The 20263-nt window shown below is 46.9% G+C and overlaps 1 protein-coding gene across 1 annotated transcript in view; it reads right to left on the bottom strand.

The window, feature by feature from the left end:
• Positions 1–20263, bottom strand: part of LOC124775905 — a 476308-nt gene that overhangs the window by 17882 nt on the left and 438163 nt on the right. The window contains exons 14-16 of the mRNA XM_047250740.1: positions 13535–13666; positions 10737–10848; positions 725–2603 (exon numbers count right to left, since the gene is read on the bottom strand). Of these exons, the coding sequence (XP_047106696.1) occupies positions 725–2603; positions 10737–10848; positions 13535–13666 (2123 nt within the window). The remainder of the gene's footprint in view (positions 1–724; positions 2604–10736; positions 10849–13534; positions 13667–20263) is intronic.

The following is a 20263-nucleotide window of genomic DNA, read 5'->3' as shown; positions in this document are numbered from 1 at the left end:
ACCGTGGTACTGAAGAGAGCTCTGGAGAGTAAAAACTGTAGAGTAAGAGAGATATTGAGGTACATCCAGCAAATAACCAAGAATGTAGGCTGCAAGTGCTACTCTGAGATGAAAAGGTTGGCACAGGAGAGGAATTCGTGGCGGGCCCGATCAAACTAGTCAGAAGACTAATGACTGTAAAACTCCCCTCTTCCTCATCGTGTCTAATATCTATTTTAATATGTCATAAACTTCTTTATTACTTCTTAATTCCCAAATCATATTGTCATATTTTGGTTCCAGTATCTTCCTGATTATTTTCTCTTCCTTAATTTCTATTTCACCTAATTGTTTAGTTGTATTTAACTAAAGGCATTTTGGAGCATAAAGTCATTATGGGCTAAATGGAATTGTAGTAGTGTGGGAGTTTTGCATTCATGGATGAAGAGTTCTGTCATACATGTTGTTTATTAATTGAAAAGCATTTCCATTTCCCTTGTCCTTGCCAATTTATTTCTTTATCTAAAGCATTTGCTTTTATTGTTTCACCTAAGTTTCTTTATCTCTTCTATTCTTCCGTAATCGGTTTCGTTAAGGATCCTGGTTAGATGCAAGAGAGCGCTAATCGTCCCAAGTGAAATAAATGCCTAACTAAGTAAACCATCATGAAGGAGAACAGGAAGAAGACGATATTGCTAAATTTAAATCAAAAGTTTGTTAGTGTATGATAATTAACAAGGCATGCCTTTGCGCCAACTCCGGTGACGAAGGATTAGACGTAGCAGGCGATACTGACGGTCTCAGCAGAGACAGTGGCGAAGCAGACGCGCTATGGGAGGCTGCCCTCGCTGGTTGCGGTGTCACGGCCTGGACGGCGGCACCTCCCTCAGGCCTCGGCGACGAGTCCTCGAACAGTGCTGGCGGAGGTAAAACGCTGCTCTCGTTCGCTTTTTCCTGCGGCGAGACTCGAGTGCTCTGCGAGAGGTCCGCCTGAATGGCACTGGCGCTGGACGACTTGAGTATGCCCTTGGTCTGGACGGCCGCAGCTGCACCAGAAGGCGGTTTGCGGGGGCTTCCTCCGGCACTCCTGCTGACGGGCGACGCTGGGATGAAGCCGACACTGGCGGACTTCTGCACGTGGCGACCGGTGCTCGTGTTCGGTACACCGCCGCTCTCGAGCGCCCGTCGCACCTCCTCTTGGTACTTCTCCATCTGGAGGCGGACCCTCCGTTCGGTAGCAGGGGACCGCCAGGCTACAGGTGAGCCTCCAGTCGCCGTCGTTCCATTTGGGGCGGCACTACCCGTGCTACCTCCAGTGCACGACGTTTCCAGTGACGCACCTTCTAGGTTCTTGTTGTACTTGGCGATCATCATGCGGATGCTCGGGGCAGTCTCCTTCGCCAGTGGTCTCGGCTGGTCGCTTCCACCGCGCCTGCTAGACATTGGAGAATGTGACACTGGAGGCAGCCCAGTTGGAGGTGGAATATGATCTGCAACCGCCAGTTCTGTTGCCTTAGTTCTACCGAGTTTCACTACAGTCTCAGTAACCTCCTCCTGTGGATCATCGCGATTCTCTTCGGGCTCCCGATCCTCGGACGGTCGCTCCGGAGGTGTGGGAGCGGTGCCACTGACGATAGCTTTGCTGTCGCACGAAGTGGTGCCTGAGCTGCTGGTGTCGGCACTCGAGCTGCCTTCTTTGGACGCCGTGGATGGCCGGCGGACCACTGCCGGCGATGCTGACTGAGACCTGGTGTGGCGCGCCACTCGCGCTGGCGATTCGGGCACAGAACCTCCATTCGGTGCTCCTACACTCTCTTCCTTCTTCTCACGGCCACCAGAGTCCAATGATTCCCGTCGCGAGCCACGATTGCCTCTGGCGCCGTTGACGCTGGCGCCGACAACAAAGCCGATGACCGACGACGCCTTTCCTTTGCTGTCGCGTCGCACTGGGGAAAAGATCTTCCGAGTCGTTTTGACGAAAACGTTCGTTGGCGCTTCTTCCTCGTCTCCTTGCTCCTCCTCCTCTTCCTGCTCCTCCATAAATGCATCTTGTTGCTCTGGAGGCGCGATTCTGTGCCTCAGCTCAGGTAGACCGCCGTCTTTCTCGCTCTGCTTGCTCTCCTCGGTGTCTTCTTCGCACGTCGAGTATCGTCCCGCTCCGTTTTCGGCGAGCGCGTACACGCGACCTGCCCTCGGACTGCCGCCCTCGGAGTCGGCGAGTCTGGACCGCGACCTAGGCGGGCTCCTTCTCGGCGCACTCCTCCGGTCTTCCTCTTTCGCGGAGTTGTCGGAGTCGTCCGTGTCCCTCTGGTGGCCAGCTGAGGGTGACTCCGTGTTCCGATAGCCCACGTGCGTGTCCGAGACGCGCCGCGCACGCAAAAGCTTCTTGTGGCGGTAGCAGGCCGCCTTGGACGCCGGAGGGACCTCCGTCTCGTAGAAGGCGGCAGGGGCGCCGCCAACCGCTGGCTGCGCCGGCTGCACGCTTCCGTCGCCTTCGTCATCGTCATCGTCATCGTCGTCGTCGTCGGAGTCGGAGCCGCTGCTCGCAGCGCCTTGTACCTGAGACTGGCGCGCGTTCCTCCGGCTAAGCACCGCTGCCCGCGCCTCCTCGACTGCGTCGGCGCCTGTAACCAGTATTACGTTTCTGTGGATAGAAATTAATGGGAAACAATGAAATACTATTTTTTTCTTTATTGTTATTTCGTCGCTATCGGCCCAGGTGGGCGGGGTGTAGGACTGTTCAAATGGCTCTGAGCACTATGGGACTTCACTTCAGAGGTCATCAGTCCCCTAGAACTTAGAACTACTTAAACCTAACTAACCTAAGGACATCACACACATCCATGCCCGAGGCAGGATTCCAATCTACGACTGTAGCGGTCGCGCGGTTCCAGACTGTAGCGCCTAGAACCGCTTGGCCACCCCGGTCGGCTGTAGGACTGTTAGAGTCCCACATACCATTCTTCAGACAAACTGGTTCAAAAATAATAAAGTCGAAAAATAATACAATGACTAAAAAGGCGAAAGAGATGTGTTTTTAAAGTTATTAAACATATGATTTTCATAAATTATATTAACAAATCAATTTAAATTTCTTAATTTTTAATAACATACTGCATAACATAAAAATGGATAATGTCTGTATGTAGGTTCCATATCTCCTCCAAAACCACTAGATCCATTTCAACTGAATGTGGCACACATAAAATTTATTGCCTCGAAACAAGTACTGAAGAGGTGATAACCACCTTACGTTGGGGTGGGAGTGGGCTGGGGGTTGGAGTGGGGGTTAAAATAGGGTGACACATATGGACAGAGAAAGGGGGTCGACGAGGTGATTAGAGAGAGAGGGTAATAGTGGTAAGTTCCTATTGGACCAAACTGCTGAGGTCATCCGTCCCTAGGCTTACACAACATTTAATCTAACGTAAAATAACTTACGGTAAAGACAACACACGCACATACGCCCGAGGGTGGACTCTAAGGACTCTAATCTCCGACGGAGGGGGGGGGGGGAGGGGTGAGCCCCACAAACCATGGCAAGGCGCCCCTGACCGCACGGCTATCCCGCGCGGCAGAGAGAGAAGGGGAGGAGGAGATGGACAATGGACAGAGAGAGCGAGGAGGTGCTGGTGGATAGAGAGATGGGGAAAGGGACATGGATAGAGTGAGAAGGAGGAGGAGGAGAGGTATAGAGATGGAGAGATGGGAAGAGGAGACGTAAAGAGAGGGGGGAGAAACAGATGAATAGAGATAGGGAGGAAGAGGAAATGGACAGAGAGAAGCAGGAGGAAGAAACGGACGGCGAGAGGTTAAATTCAATATAGAAGTGACAACATGTTAACCAATGTATGTGTAAATATACTAGTCCACATGCGTAGCTGAATAGTCAACATAGATGGCTACCATGCAGAGGACCCAGGTTTGATTCCCAATATTGCCAAGGGTTTTTCCTTTGTGGGAGGACTGGTACTGGGTGGACTTAGACGCGTGATGCAAATTGAGGAGCTACTTGACCGAGTGGTAGCGGTTCAGTGGTCTGGAATGTCTGTAAAACGACTGGGAGAGTGGTGTGCTGACCACATGACCCTCCATACTCGTATAGTCTTTCGTCAGACGTAACACATCTTTTATTTCGTGAACAGTTGAAGATATCAAAACGAAGTGTTGGGTGAGAAAGGAAACATGCTACCCTAAAAATATTAAATCCCCAAGATGATCAAGATCTGAGACTAACTCTAGTGAAAAGGAAAGTCAGGTAAGCTAAAACAATAGCTGAAAAAAATAGACACTGCTCAAAACAATGAGGGGAACATGACCATAGGCGTCTGCCGTACTCCAATGAACAATAATTGAGGAATGCGCATGTTACCAAATTATATATTTATCTTTCCCAGATTAATTAGACAACAAAATATCATTACATCCTCGGTCGTTTACATCAAAAGAATTGAAATGTCCGACAGGTGGCGAAAACAAAGTGGAAACAATCATTCATCCCGTCATCCTGGATGCTTTTCATTGTACTTCAAGAACTTAAGTAACGTGTACGCCCTCCGTGAGCGTTTATCACTGCCTGACACCTACGTCGCATGCTCCATATTTGTCTGTGGAGGTCACCCTGTGGTATACGTTCCCATTCTTCAATGACAGCCCATGAGGGAGGTGAGCAGTGAGAGGCAAACTATGAAACGAATGTTGATAAAATGCTTTAAAAGTAAAATAAACAACAGAACAATATTATACTTGAAAAAAGAGACATCATTGGTCGTATATTTTTTACTATTGCAAAATCGATTTTCTGTCACTGAGTGACCATCTTCAGTGCTAGAAGTTAAAAATTTTTTCACATTACGATCAGAGAGTACAACAGAAAATCACAATTACATCTGCATATGAACATAACACTTGTTAGAAACAAACCTATATTGTATAACTTAAATTGGGATGCACTGTTGTCACTAAACTTACGGCAATCACATAGACTGAGGTCGCTGTTTACCTGCAATTGTTCAGCAGACCTCCTTATATACAACGCCTCAGTCATAGTCGCTACGAGAACACGTACAATGGCCGCTATTTCAACTATCTCAACACATTGACACACATGTTTTCAGTTTGTTTTAATAACATTACTAATTTCGGTTTTTTAAATGATGCTTCTTTCTTTTTTGTTCTGTAATTTACAGAACTTATGGACGCCTACTGAACATAATTTTACGACAGTCGACATCTCGTAGGCGTTGACACAAAGTAATGCAAACCGGTTATCACTTTACGTAATTATTTTTAATGTATGTTAACAATTCTTTTGCTATTTGAATAAGTGCTGGATATCGTGCATAGTCTATGTTTAATTTCTCTAAAGTACAATGTACATTTTGGTATAAGTGACACTATTACTTGTCCTTCCTCATGATGGTTTCTCGATGATTGATGTATACTACTTGTTCGTATCTTACATTTGCACGGCATTTTAATTATTAAGTAACGGCAGTTTCGTACTGTGATTATTTTTTTATATATTTGACTCCTTGGTATTAACGTTATTATTTTTTATATATTGACTCCTTGGTACTAACGTTTGTTACATAAATTACGAACGTTGTACTCTTGACTTCCCACGCCAGATGGTGGGTGTTACGTTTTTTAAGAAAGACCTGTGTTGCGCCTCTTTCTATGTTGTTCATTTATTATTCTTTGGCATTATCTTTTGCTTTGTATATGTTCTGCACTCTAACAACTTATCATCGATCTATTTTATGTTTTATAGTTTATAAAAAACAATATGCCAATGTATTTTAGATATTCTCCTGCGTCTGCTATGTGTTGTACGCACATTTTAAATTTGAATTACTACACCATTCACAAAAGTACAAGAGTTATTTAGTGTTAATAATTCGCAAAACCAATAACACTATGTCTTCACGTGACACACGTCACATAGAGGGCGTGTCAAGCCCCGTCACACCGAGGTCTGCTGAACAATTGCAGGTAAACAGCGACCTCAGTCTATGTGATTGCCGTAAGTTTAGTGACAACAGTGCATCCCAATTTAAGTTATACAATATAGGTTTGTTTCTAACAAGTGTTATGTTCATATGCAGATGTAATTGTGATTTTCTATGTTGTACTCTCTGATCGTAATGTGAAAAAATTTTTAACTTCTAGCACTGAAGATGGTCATTCAGTGACAGAAAATCGATTTTGCAATAGTAAAAAATATACGACCAATGCTGTCTCTTTTTTCAAGTATACCTGTTACCTGGTCGTAGTGCACAAGACAACATGGAGTCGCCAATTAATAAAGAACAATATTACATTTAAAAGACGGAAACTGATATGTAAGAAAAAGACGTGTAAGAAGTATTATTTCGAAAAGAGAAAGAAAGCAGATGACGCTCAGAACCCCAGTACGAACAGAGTCGATATGGAAAACCAGCGATGGCAAACAAGTGGAAGCAGAAAAACGACAAACAAGCGCTATGCAGCCCGAGAACTGAACATAACAGACGTTATTTACAGTAAGAGGACTTACCATACTATGTAACGAAATGTGACAGTCCTAAATTAATTACGTTGTAAAACATCAAACACATTATGAAAGACATCCAGGAAAACTATGTTATTTAGGATTTTTTGTTCGTTAAGAATATCGTTCTTGTTGTGATTCATATGGTAGTAAATTTCAGTGTCTTCCAAGTAGTCCATATCTGTAACTTTCTCTATTTTGTGCAACGTTGTGAGGTTGTTGACAATGTTAGTGACACGGTGTCCTGAAATTACGTGAGAGCGAAGGTGGATTTCTCTTTCACATTTTTTGTTCCAGTTTAAGTACGTTCTTTGAACCTTTTTTTTTAAATAAAAAGGAAGATCCAACTGGTGCTGGCATTTTAATCAAAATCAACAATACAATTGCGGAACCTGCATCAACATTTCCATATGCTAGACAAGAAAGTAATTGGTAATCTTTATGTCACAAAAGAGTAATATGAGAAGTACCGTTTACACAACACTGTATATTGAGCTCAGTCTTCAGTTTGTATTCTGTGATAGCCTTATACTAAAACAAATTAAATACGTTAAAGGGGTAATGCAGATGGACATAAAAAGGAATACTATTTTTTAATTTTATTATATTTATTTATTGATTTATTTATCCTGGCGAGATCAGGACAATCAGGCCCTCTTTTGGTTCTTATCAGACATTCTAAATATTCTAAATTACGTTCACGTAACGACACAGGTATTGTAAGAAGGGTTCCATTTAATATGGGATACGACACTTAGAAGTAACTCTGACATAAATAGTGAAAATCAGTAGTAACTAGAGTAGGAAAAAAAACAGAGCTTATACTCGTATTAGTTCACAAAAGGTAAGAGAATAAAGACGGCCTACAATCAGGTAGTTTTAAACTGAGGTCACTAGCAGCAATGGATGGTTGGGAAAGGGTGGGAAGGATAGAGAAGCGTGATAGCAAGTGGCTGACCGAGAAACGAGAAGAGAAGGCGTAACTGGGTGAAGGTATTTGCTTTACTGTATCAAAGAGAGGAATCTGGTCATATGTGTTAATTACACTCCTGGAAATTGAAATAAGAACACCGTGAATTCATTGTCCCAGGAAGGGGAAACTTTATTGACACATTACTGGGGTCAGATACATCACATGATCACACTGACAGAACCACAGGCACATAGACACAGGCAACAGAGCATGCACAATGTCGGCACTAGTACAGTGTATATCCACCTTTCGCAGCAATGCAGGCTGCTATTCTCCCATGGAGACGATCGTAGAGATGCTGGATGTAGTCCTGTGGAACGGCTTGCCATGCCATTTCCACCTGGCGCCTCAGTTGGACCAGCGTTCGTGCTGGACGTGCAGACCGCGTGAGACGACGCTTCATCCAGTCCCAAACATGCTCAATGGGGGACAGATCCGGAGATCTTGCTGGCCAGGGTAGTTGACTTACACCTTCTAGAGCACGTTGGGTGGCACGGGATACATGCGGACGTGCATTGTCCTGTTGGAACAGCAAGTTCCCTTGCCGGTCTAGGAATGGTAGAACGATGGGTTCGATGACGGTTTGGATGTACCGTGCACTATTCAGTGTCCCCTCGACGATCACCAGTGGTGTACGGCCAGTGTAGGAGATCGCTCCCCACACCATGATGCCGGGTGTTGGCCCTGTGTGCCTCGGTCGTATGCAGTCCTGATTGTGGCGCTCACCTGCACGGCGCCAAACACGCATACGACCATCATTGGCACCAAGGCAGAAGCGACTCTCATCGCTGAAGACGACACGTCTCCATTCGTCCCTCCATTCACGCCTGTCGCGACACCACTGGAGGCGGGCTGCACGATGTTGGGGCGTGAGCGGAAGACGGCCTAACGGTGTGCGGGACCGTAGCCCAGCTTCATGGAGACGGTTGCGAATGGTCCTCGCCGATACCCCAGGAGCAACAGTGTCCCTAATTTGCTGGGAAGTGGCGGTGCGGTCCCCTACGGCACTGCGTAGGATCCTACGGTCTTGGCGTGCATCCGTGCGTCGCTGCGGTCCGGTCCCAGGTCGACGGGCACGTGCACCTTCCGCCGACCACTGGCGACAACATCGATGTACTGTGGAGACCTCACGCCCCACGTGTTGAGCAATTCGGCGGTACGTCCACCCGGCCTCCCGCATGCCCACTATACGCCCTCGCTCAAAGTCCGTCAACTGCACATACGGTTCACGTCCACGCTGTCGCGGCATGCTACCAGTGTTAAAGACTGCGATGGAGCTCCGTATGCCACGGGAAACTGGCTGACACTGACGGCGGCGGTGCACAAATGCTGCGCAGCTAGCGCCATTCGACGGCCAACACCGCGGTTCCTGGTGTGTCCGCTGTGCCGTGCGTGTGATCATTGCTTGTACAGCCCTCTCGCAGTGTCCGGAGCAAGTATGGTGGGTCTGACACACCGGTGTCAATGTGTTCTTTTTTCCATTTCCAGGAGTGTATTTGGCAAATGTTATGATGTGAACAAAAGGAAGCGCTTCACTTTTACTGATTCAGTAGAATGCTGGGTTGTACACGGTGTATAAGTTAGCCTGTTCTAGAGGTCGGCAGCAGCAACAAGCAAGAAGTTAGCTAACGTTTAGTTTTACGCGGTCATGGTAACATAAAAACCGAACAACAAAAAAAAGGCGATTGATTGTAGTTACTTCTGGAAAACTAACGTAGCTCTACTTTTAGAACGAACAATGACCTTGCCGTATGTCCTTGAACATGACAGTGTAGACTCGTTACGTACTGATTTGTGAGACGTGGCTGCAGTTGCAGGGGGCACTCACAAGTGCTGTATCCGTATATCGATATTTTTTCCACACATCGATATATCGATATCAAAGTGACAATACCGAGTGCCAATATTTTTATTTTACATTTTTTTTTTCAAAATTTTCGGAACATATTTGAAATTGTAGTAGAACATAATATTTCTTTCACTGGTTTCTGTGTCTTACCATTTTTTGAGCTTTCATCATGCCCACTATTTCTCTTTGACTATGTGAAACAAGTCTATGTGGCACAAAAGAAGAAGTCTGATTGCACTGGGGGGGGGGGAGGGGGAAGCCGGTGGCAATGTGAATGTAATAACAAGATTTCCGATGTGAAGCAATAGCACATCTGTTGCGTTAAAAAATAATTAAGTACACTGCTATTTCTTCACATCGGCATTCTTCAAAAACAGTTGCTGAAAACTATGAACGAAAATCTAAATGACAAGATTGGTCTTTGTGGTGGGCGGAGACGAGTGAGGAGAAATGCTGACATAATCGGCGCTTGGCGCTACCAACAGAAAATGCAACGTTTAGCTTCAGCACGCAATTTTCACACTACAGCTGCTAGGTCGCCGGCGTTGGCGGAAATGAAGAAACAGAGAAGTCGACAAGAAGTGTTGTGGACAAATCCGATATGTGACGAAACTGTACGACGGACGTATCGGACACCTTTTATTGTGGCACATACATGCAATTACCATTGTTAGCAAAGTGGTTATCGCCAAGCGTGAACGTGCATAGTTTTCCTTTTCCTAAGGGGATAAGCAGGCTACTAGTTTGTTGATGCACAGAATATCTAATAATAAATCAGCACTTAACCCTGTGGTGCATGAATTTCACTGCAGTGGACAACTTTTAATGGTCAATTCTCTGGCATTTTCAATCAATTTATGTTTAAATGTGTGTGAAATCTTATGGGATTTAACTGCTAGGGTCATCAGTCCCTAAGCTTACACACTACTTAACCTAAATTATCCTAAGGACAAACACAGACACCCATGCCCGAGGGAGGACTCGAACCGCCGCCATGACTGCAGCGCCTTAGAGCGCTCGGCTAATCCCGCGCGGCCTTTCAATCAGTCATGAGGTTGAAAATGTATGCAGGACACAACACCGGTAGGGAGTGGCCACTGCAGTGAACTGTGTACATTTGCAGCCTCAGGACTGATTGAAAATGCCAGAGAAACGACAATTAACAGCTGTCCACTGTAGTGGGCGCTATGCACCACAGGCTTCAACAGACAGCTCTAAAACCGGCAGTTTATTTACAATGTGAAGCCGATATTTTTATGGACCGGTATGTCGATATTTTTTCCGCCAGTATATCGATACTTTTTCTCCCTATATCGGTACCGTACCTGATAGTGACATCTTTTTAAATATCGATGTATCGGATTCGCAATATTTTTAAAAACATGAACGGTTCTAGTACTCACCCGATCTGTCTGTTCCGCAGAGGAAGCTGAGGCCGCGCTTGAGCTCGAGCACCTTGCTGGTGAGCAGCGCCGGTAGCTCCCGGAGGTCCTGCCGTCCTTCCGGGCACTCGTCCTGATAACAACGGAAACAGTCCTCACTGTAGCACAACGCAGCAAGAACCTCGGAAAAATAAAGTCACGTAATTAATTCTCTGTTATTTTGCAGGTCCATGCTTGCTGTCCAGGTACACAATGGAGTCCGAGCGCGAAAAGCGCAACAGCACGCTGCTAGAAAAGCCACAACAAAATGGCGTAGCTCGTTGATAAAGGCGTGTATCTCGCGATCATCCGATTTTTTGAGTTTGAAAGGGGAAACGCTGCAATAATCCGTCCTCATCATACGACATAGTAGCTAAGTGACGCACACACTCTTAGTATGGTTAATCAAGTATGAATGACAAAACAAGAAGTGGAGCTCAGTTCTAAGAGAAGAATTGGGAATATCCTGGGAAAGGTGGTCGAAGTGCGGCGAGAATAAAAAAAAAGTGAAAATAAGTCGTGGATCAGTTTCAGACATCTGGCACGACACTTAGGACATGACAGATTACAGCAGTCGCCGCCCGCTTATTTCCGCGACTACTCACACCCCTTTAAAAACCCAAGAAGCTGAGGCAGCAGCGGAAATTTTCTTTAGCCGCCTGATCTGCATGAGCGAGTGCTCGGTTTATAACTACACTACTGGCCATTAAAATTGCTACACCACGAAGATGACGTGCTACAGACGCGAAATTTAACCGACAGGAAGAAGATGCTGTGATATGCAAATGATTTGCTTTCCAGAGCATTCACACAAGGTGGCGACACCTACAACGTGTTGACATGAGGAAAGTTTCCAACCGATTTCTCATACACAAACAGCAGTTGACCGGCGTTGTCTGGTGAAACGTTGTTGTGATGCCTCGTGTAAGGAGGAGAAATGCGTACCATCACGTTTCCGACTTTGATAAAGGTCGGATTGTAGCCTATTGCGATTGCGGTTTATCGTGCCGCGACATTGCTTCTCGCGTTGGTCGTGATCCAATGACTGTTAGTAGAATATGGAATCGGTGGGTTCAGGAGGGTAATACGGAAAGCCATGCTGGATACCAACGGCCTCGTGTGACTAGCATGGCATCTCCGCATGGCTTAACGGATCGTGCAGCCACGTCTCGATCTCTGAGTCAACAGATGGGGACAAGACAACAACGATCTGCACGAACAGTTCGACGACGTTTGCAGCATCATGGACTATCAGCTCGGAGACCATGGCTGTGGTTACCCTTGACGCTGCATCACAGACAGGAGCGCCTGCGATGGTGTACTCAACGACGAACCTGGGTCCACGAATGGCAAAACCCTCATTTTTCGGACGAATCCAGGTTCTGTTTACAGCATCATGATGGTCGCATCCGTGTTTGGCGACATCGCGGTGAACGCACATTGGAAGCGTGAATTTGTCATCGCTATACTGGCGTATCGCCTGGCGTGATGGTATGGGGTGCCATTGGTTACACGTCTCCGTCACCTCTTGTTCGCATTGACGGCAGTTTGAACAGTGGCCGTTACATTTCAGATGTGTTACGACCCGTGGCTCTACCCGTCATTCGATCCTTGCGAAACCCTACATTTCACCAGGATAATGCACGACCACATGTTGCAGGTCCTGTACGGGCCTTTCTGGATACATAAAATGTTCGACTGCTGCCCTGGCCACCATATTCTCCAGATATCTCAGCAACTGGAAACGTCTGGTCACTGGTGGCCGAGAAACCGGCTCGTCACAATACGCCAGTCACTACTCTTGATGAACTGTGGTATCGTGTTGAAGCTGCATGGGCAGCTGTACCTGTACACGCCATCCAAGCTCTGTTTGACTCAATGCCCAGGCATATGTAGGCCGTTATTACGGACAGAGGTGGTTGTTCTGGGTACTGATTTCTCAGGATCTATGTATCCAAATTGCGTGAAAATGTAATCACGTGTCAGTTCTAGTATAATATATTTGTCCACTGAATACCCGTTTATCATCTGCATTTCTTCTTGGTGTAGCAATTTTAATGGCCAGTGGTGTATGCTCCCGAGACAACGGACCAGAGCAAGCAGTGAAAACATGTGGATTCATCTCCTGAAATAAGCGAGGAGCCACCCAGCATCAGGCAAGGTGACGCTAAGCGTTTTCTGGGATTGGCATGGTGTGGTACTGACAGATTAGGCTCGTAAGGGACTACGCCTTACAGGAGCACATTACCGAAATCTGACGACGTAAAAAGGGGCTGTGCAGATGAAGCATCGCGGGAAGCTGTCAACAGGCGTGTTTTCGCTTCAGTTCATTCGCCACGCGATACACTCACATATGTTGCCACTCATATGTTTTATCAAATTTTGTCCCGCAGCCCGTATTACCATGACACCCAGTTAAGTCTTCGCCTTTCCTCGAATGAGGAAACCATTGCGTGGTAGATACCGATTGAGAACCATGTAAGTTTCGACGTGGAACGTTTGCTGGACAGCCAAAATGGAGACTCCTAGAACCAAGCTCTGTGCCACGCTATCCATTGTTGCCAAAAAGTGTCGCACTGAAGGCTGAATATATAGAGAAGTTGTAACACCGTCACCACGCAGCGTGATATTTTCGAGGCGATTACCTCTGTAATGGCCCCTAGTGTATTCTGACTGGAGTTTACTTCCGCTGACCGAGGTGGAATGGACGCAAAAAACACAACGACCTAGGAAAATTCACGCCGGTGTTAGTTGGGCGCGGCTTTGGCCACGAAACGAACCTGGAGGGAATCAGCGGAGAGCGAGATGCCGTCCGCGGAGAGCCAGGTGAGGCCGCTGGCGAGCCGGTGTCTGCGCGTCGCTGTGGTCGAGCTGCAGCTCCGCTCCCTCACGGCGGCCGCCAGCTGCTCAGACTGCAACAGGAAACGACGCGCCATGTCAGTCGTGTCGTCAAAGCACAACGTACAATAGGCAAAAATTCCTCTTAGCAACCCCGACCTCGTACTGAGTAAAAAGGGTTACTACACTCCTGGAAATTGAAATAAGAACACCGTGAATTCATTGTCCCAGGAAGGGGAAACTTTATTGACACATTCCTGGGGTCAGATACATCACATGATCACACTGACAGAACCACAGGCACATAGACACAGGCAACAGAGCATGCACAATGTCGGCACTAGTACAGTGTATATCCACCTTTCGAAGCAATGCAGGCTGCTATTCTCCCATGGAGACGATCGTAGAGATGCTGGATGTAGTCCTGTGGAACGGCTTGCCATGCCATTTCCACCTGGCGCCTCAGTTGGACCAGCGTTCGTGCTGGACGTGCAGACCGCGTGAGACGACGCTTCATCCAGTCCCAAACATGCTCAATGGGGGACAGATCCGGAGATCTTGTTGGCCAGGGTAGTTGACTTACACCTTCTAGAGCAGGTTGAGTGGCACGGGATACATGCGGACGTGCATTGTCCTGTTGGAACAGCAAGTTCCCTTGCCGGTCTAGGAATGGTAGAACGATGGGTTCGATGACGGTTTGGATGTACCGTGCACTATTCAGTGTCCCCTCGACGATCACCAGTGGTGTACGGCCAGTGTAGGAGATCGCTCCCCACACCATGATGCCGGGTGTTGGCCCTGTGTGCCTCGGTCGTATGCAGTCCTGATTGTGGCGCTCACCTGCACGGCGCCAAACACGGATACGACCATCATTGGCACCAAGGCAGAAGCGACTCTCATCGCTGAAGACGACACGTCTCCATTCGTCCCTCCATTCACGCCTGTCGCGACACCACTGGAGGCGGGCTGCACGATGTTGGGGCGTGAGCGGAAGACGGCCTAACGGTGTGCGGGACCGTAGCCCAGCTTCATGGAGACGGTTGCGAATGGTCCTCGCCGATACCCCAGGATCAACAGTGTCCCTGATTTGCTGGGAAGTGGCGGTGCGGTCCCCTACGGCACTGCGTAGGATCCTACGGTCTTGGCGTGCATCCGTGCGTCGCTGCGGTCCGGTCCCAGGTCGACGGGCACGTGCACCTTCCGCCGACCACTGGCGACAACATCGATGTACTATGGAGACCTCACGCCCCATGTGTTGAGCAATTCGGCGGTACGTCCACCCGGCCTCCCGCATGCCCACTATACGCCCTCGCTCAAAGTCCGTCAACTGCACATACGGTTCACGTCCACGCTGTCGCGGCATGCTACCAGTGTTAAAGACTGCGATGGAGCTCCGTATGCCACGGCAAACTGGCTGACACTGACGGCGGCGGTGCACAAATGCTGCGCAGCTAGCGCCATTCGACGGCCAACACCGCGGTTCCTGGTGTGTCCGCTGTGCCGTGCGTGTGATCATTGCTTGTACAGCCCTCTCGCAGTGTCCGGAGCAAGTATGGTGGGTCTGACACACCGGTGTCAATGTGTTCTTTTTTCCATTTCCAGGAGTGTATAAAAGACGAGCTCCTGTAGCTACACGCTAGATAGCGAAATTAGTAAAATCTTTAAATTCGAATGAACGATTGTCAAAAGTTATCTTTATAAGAAAGATTATTATTAAAAGATTTTTAAAAACATTTGCATGGGACATGATATAACAATAGTACAAAATCAGTTGTTACAAATTACACACGCGCGCGGCTGCTTTTACCTTATACTGCATCACTTTCCACAACTGGCCCCACCGCCCGAGTGCCAGCCACTACTACTACTACCGAGCGAGGTTCAAATGGTTCAAATGGCTCTGAGCACTATGGGACTCAACTGCTGAGGTCATTAGTCCCCTAGAACTTAGAACTAGTTAAACCTAACTAACCTAAGGACATCACAAACATCCATGCCCGAGGCAGGATTCGAACCTGCGACCGTAGCGGTCTTGCGGTTCCAGACTGGAGCGCCTTTAACCGCACGGCCACTTCGGCCGGCCCGAGCGAGGTGGCGCAGTGGCTAGCACACTGGACTCGCATTCGGAAGGACGACGGTTCAATCCCGCGTCCGGCCATCCTGATTTAGGTTTTCCGTGATTTCCCTAAATCGCTCCAGGCAAATGCCGGGATGGTTCCTTTCAAAGGGCACGGCAGACTTCCTTCCCCGTCCTTCCCTAATCCGATGAGACCGATGACCTCGCTGTCTGGTCTCCTTCCCCAAAACAACCAACCAACCTACTACTCCTACTGCTGCTGCCGGCAGTGCTCTCTGGTCTGTGATTTTATTGTAGCACACATATCGCAGGCAGCGCGTGAGCATTCCATCGAAGTTACATCTGCTCGAGTGCGCTAGCAATAAATTCCTTATTCATGGACCTCTTACAGCCTGGCAGTGAACAAAAGCAACAAGGTCGGACAAACCTGTCCGATCTCCCACTTGCCGGTTGGCCGCACACAGTTGCGATTCCTGCAATGTTGGAACGTGCGGACACTCTCATCCGAGGTCATCGACGGTTCACAATGAAACACCTCGCTGCTCAATTGGACGTTTCTGTTGGTAGTGCTGAAACACTCTTCCACCGCTTAGGGTACTCAAAGGTGTGTCCCTTTCCTCGCTGCCTAACAGTAAACTTCCATTTGTTTGTCACAACGAAGTAGTACGTCGTTGATAGGGAGGTTATTGCTGCTGCAAGACGTTGACTCCTACGTCGGCCAGTAGAGTCGTGCCATGTGGACGTAAAGGCCCTCCCAGTGAGATAGCGTAATGACGTCGCACTGAGCAGAGGTTATGGCGAAAACTAGGGTGTTGAAGGCAAAAGAGTGGGGGATAATATAGTGTACTGGAATTCTGAATAAAACCAATTTGCTTTCGGAAAAAAATGCATTGTGTTACTGAACGTCCCTCAAAGAAATAATGTCAAATCCACAACGTAATAATGGGTAACGCAGTTGTTTCACATTCAGGAAGAGCTCAGTTTAACTCTCCATACTGCCATCCAAATTTAGGTTTTCCATGGCTCACCTGAATCTATTACACAAGTGCTTGCATGGTTTCTCTGAATAGCGCAAGGTCGATTTCTTCCCTATCTTTGTTTGATTATATGATAATCTTTATGAGTAACAAGATGGGCATATGTTAGTTGATAAAACACGGATACTTTCCTCAGTATTTCCTTTGAGTGAAATACTCCCATTTTTTCAGTATGGTACCCAGATAGTTGGATACATTTTCACTGATGATAAATGTTCGAGCGTATGGAGTAGTTCCCCCTCCCCGATCTCTGAGTGGCTGGAAAGCTTCTGGAGTAATAGAACCCAATAATTTGTCCTCGACGGCGAGTCTCCTAGGGCCGCTCTTGTTCTCTGTGCACATAAATCATCAGACGGATAGGGTCAGCAGCAATCTGCGACTGTCTGCTGATGACGCTGCAATGTACAGAAGAGTGTTGTCGTTGAGTCACTGTAGGAGGATAGAGGATGACTTAGACACAATTTCTATTTGGTGTAATGATTGGAAGCATGCTCTAAACTTAGGAAAACATAAATTTATGCTGATGAGTAGGAAATGCAATCCTGTAATTTTCGAATATAGTATTTGTTGCGTGCTGCTAGACACTGTTATGTCGATTGATTACCTAGGCGTAACGTTTTTGAGACACGTATAGAGCACTACTGCAACTCATTCTTGAGTATTTCTCGAGTCTTTGGGATCCCCACCAGGTTGCATTAAAGAAAGACATTGAAGCAATACATTGGCTAGCTGCTAGATTTATTACCACTCATTGCGGGTTAAGCGCCTCATTGGGCCGTCAGTGTACTGGAAGTCTTGCATCATTTGAAAAGCGCCAAAATCGCATCTCGTCGGCCAACATTATACGAATTCAGTGAGCTACCGTCCAATTTCTGTGTTCTTTTTTTCACTGAAGTTGTGCCACATTATGTGCCGCAGGGAGCAACGGCCATCTCCGAATGATTCTACAAAAAGGTTCAAATGGCTCTGAACACTAGGCGACTTAACTTCTGAGGTCATCAGTCACTTAGAACTAATTAAACCTAACTACCCTAAGGACATCACACACATCCATGCCCGAGGCAGGATTCGAACCTGCGACCGTAGCGAATGATTCTACACCAAATGTCTATTGCATATAGTTCCCTCTGAAATGTTCGCTCGGAAACTGACTGAGATGGGCCTGCTTTCACCGACAGCACCAATTCTCGTCGAGTTTGAAATGGATGGTCTTTGACACGTCGTAAAACAACTCCCCGGTGCCTGTCGGTTTCGGTCCTTTTATGACCATCGCTTTTCTCTGTGTTACATGGCTGCCAGTGGTACACCGTTACTTGCAGACACGTTGGACAGTGTAGGAAAGCGAAGGGTGATAGGGGAGCAAAGGTCACCAGCCTGCAGCCTGCAACCAGGGGCCTGCTGGCGCAGTAACTTTACGATCTACGAGGCGGACGGTATTTCGGAGAGAATCCAACAGCTGACGGGTAACTGGATGAGAACGTTTCTCGTGTCAATAAATTTAGCTTTGTGAGTGTGAAATCATGTTAGTATTGAAGATAGCACGATACTGTTAAAGAACGAAGTGCTTAGTCGGAAAATTGTTGTGACCTAAAATAAAATAAAATTAAAAAAAAATGTAGGTAGGATTAGCGCTTTGAGCGTTCCGTACAGATTTAATTACGTATATAGACAATAATAATAGTTTTGCGTGTTCCAGCGGCCTGATGCAAGTCTACATTGGACGCTATTTCGGCGACTTTGCGTGTCCACCCCGATTATCAAATCTTATAATGGGGACCTTCAGTTTAACGTGGAATCCCAACAGCGTTTCTTTTCTGGCAACTCCTCACATCGTTGAGAGACGAAGGCTAGGTAAAAACGAAGAGTGGAAAACTGCTGGCCCGGCCGAGATTCGATCCTGCGACCGGTCAGTTTTTCGTCACGCGCCTTACCGCTGAATCAGCAGGCCCGACGTGCAGGTACACCAGTTTAATCAATCGGTGAGTTTGCGAGGATCAAAATATGTGACGTGGCCGTACTTTTTGACTGCATTGACTTAGAAGCTCAAATTATTTACACCGCTAAGGGATCATAGACCTTCGTATGTGACACAAGTTTCAACTTCATACCTTTACCCATCCTGAGAAAAAACAGTCTTATCGGACAGAGAGACGGACGGACAACATGGTCGTCTTACAATGATTCCATTTTTACCGACTGAGGTACGAAACCCAAAAATGTAGTTTTTGTGACAACTAGTTCTTGGTGCATTACAGGGCTGCGATTTTGATATTTTAACGTTACAACCTACCTACATATATACTCTGCAAAACACTGTGAAGTGCATGGTACATACTTAGGATGTTAGGACTTCTCCCCGTTCCAATCATGTAGTGAACCTGGCGAAAATGACTAGGGAAATGCCTCTGTGCGCGCTGTGATTAGAATTTCTGTGATGCTCTCCAGCGAATCGAACAAACCCCCGTCCATTTATGCCACCCTTCTTTCTAAGCGTCCAGTATCGCCTGTTGTTTCTATATGGCAAGGGTCCCTCACAGATTATAAGATGGGGTGCACAGGTGATTTGTAATCTTTCTCTTTTGTGCACTGACTGCATTTACCTCGAAATCTGCCAATGAACCCAAGTCCCGAGCCTACTTTACCTGCGACTGAGCCTATGTGGACATTCCATTTCATATCCACACAAATCGTTTCAACCAGTTATTTGAACCAGTTAACTGATTTCCATTTTCAATCATTGATATTATAGTCAAAGGATCTACGTTTCTTTGTTTTATGAAGTGCATAATTTTACTTGTTTGTACAAGGGCATGCCTACGATTTTTAATTGTGTTCTCAGTATAGGTTGAGGTATTAAATACCATGCATATTACTCGACTGACTTCCCCCTTCGCTGACGCAAGTTAACAAGCCTCTGCCACTAGAAGGCTCCGAATTGTAGCGAGTAACTTTTCTGTGTGTAGCGCAACTATGTTGGTGCGTGAGAGACTCTATGAAAACTAAAATCACGAATTCGAAGAGTTCGCCCACAACATGGAACATCCTCTCCTTCAGCATGACAATGCTAGACCACACACGAGCACTGCGACATTTGGAACAGTCCGACACCTTGGGTTCACTGTCATTGATCATCCTCCGCACATTCTCGAATTGACCCCAGCAGATTTTCATCTGTTTCCAAAACCTAAAGAACACCGGAGGACTTCAGTATGATAGTGATGAAGCGGTGCAAGCAGAGCTGAGGTTATGGCTCCGTCAACAGAGTCAAACACTCTGCAGTGACGGCATCAAAAACTCGTCTCTCTTTGGGAGAAATGTGTTCATCGCCAGGGTAACTATACTGAGAAATAATTATCTAGACGTAAAGAATAAAGATGTATAAAATGATGTAAGGAGGCTGTTTATGTTTTCTTATTGGCAACGTTACGTAGCGCTCTGTATGAAAATCACTGGCTGTACTGTGTGCAGTCTGTGGCTAGTTTGCATTGTTGTCTGCCATTGTAGTGTTGGGCAGCTGGATGTGAACAGCGCGTAGCGTTGCGCAGTTGGAGGTGAGC

This window comes from Schistocerca piceifrons, chromosome 2, assembly GCF_021461385.2.
Source record: "Schistocerca piceifrons isolate TAMUIC-IGC-003096 chromosome 2, iqSchPice1.1, whole genome shotgun sequence".
Classification (NCBI taxonomy): Eukaryota; Metazoa; Arthropoda; class Insecta; order Orthoptera; family Acrididae; genus Schistocerca; species Schistocerca piceifrons.
The sequence above is the reverse complement of the archived record's forward strand: the minus strand, read 5'-3'. Positions and strand labels throughout refer to the sequence as shown.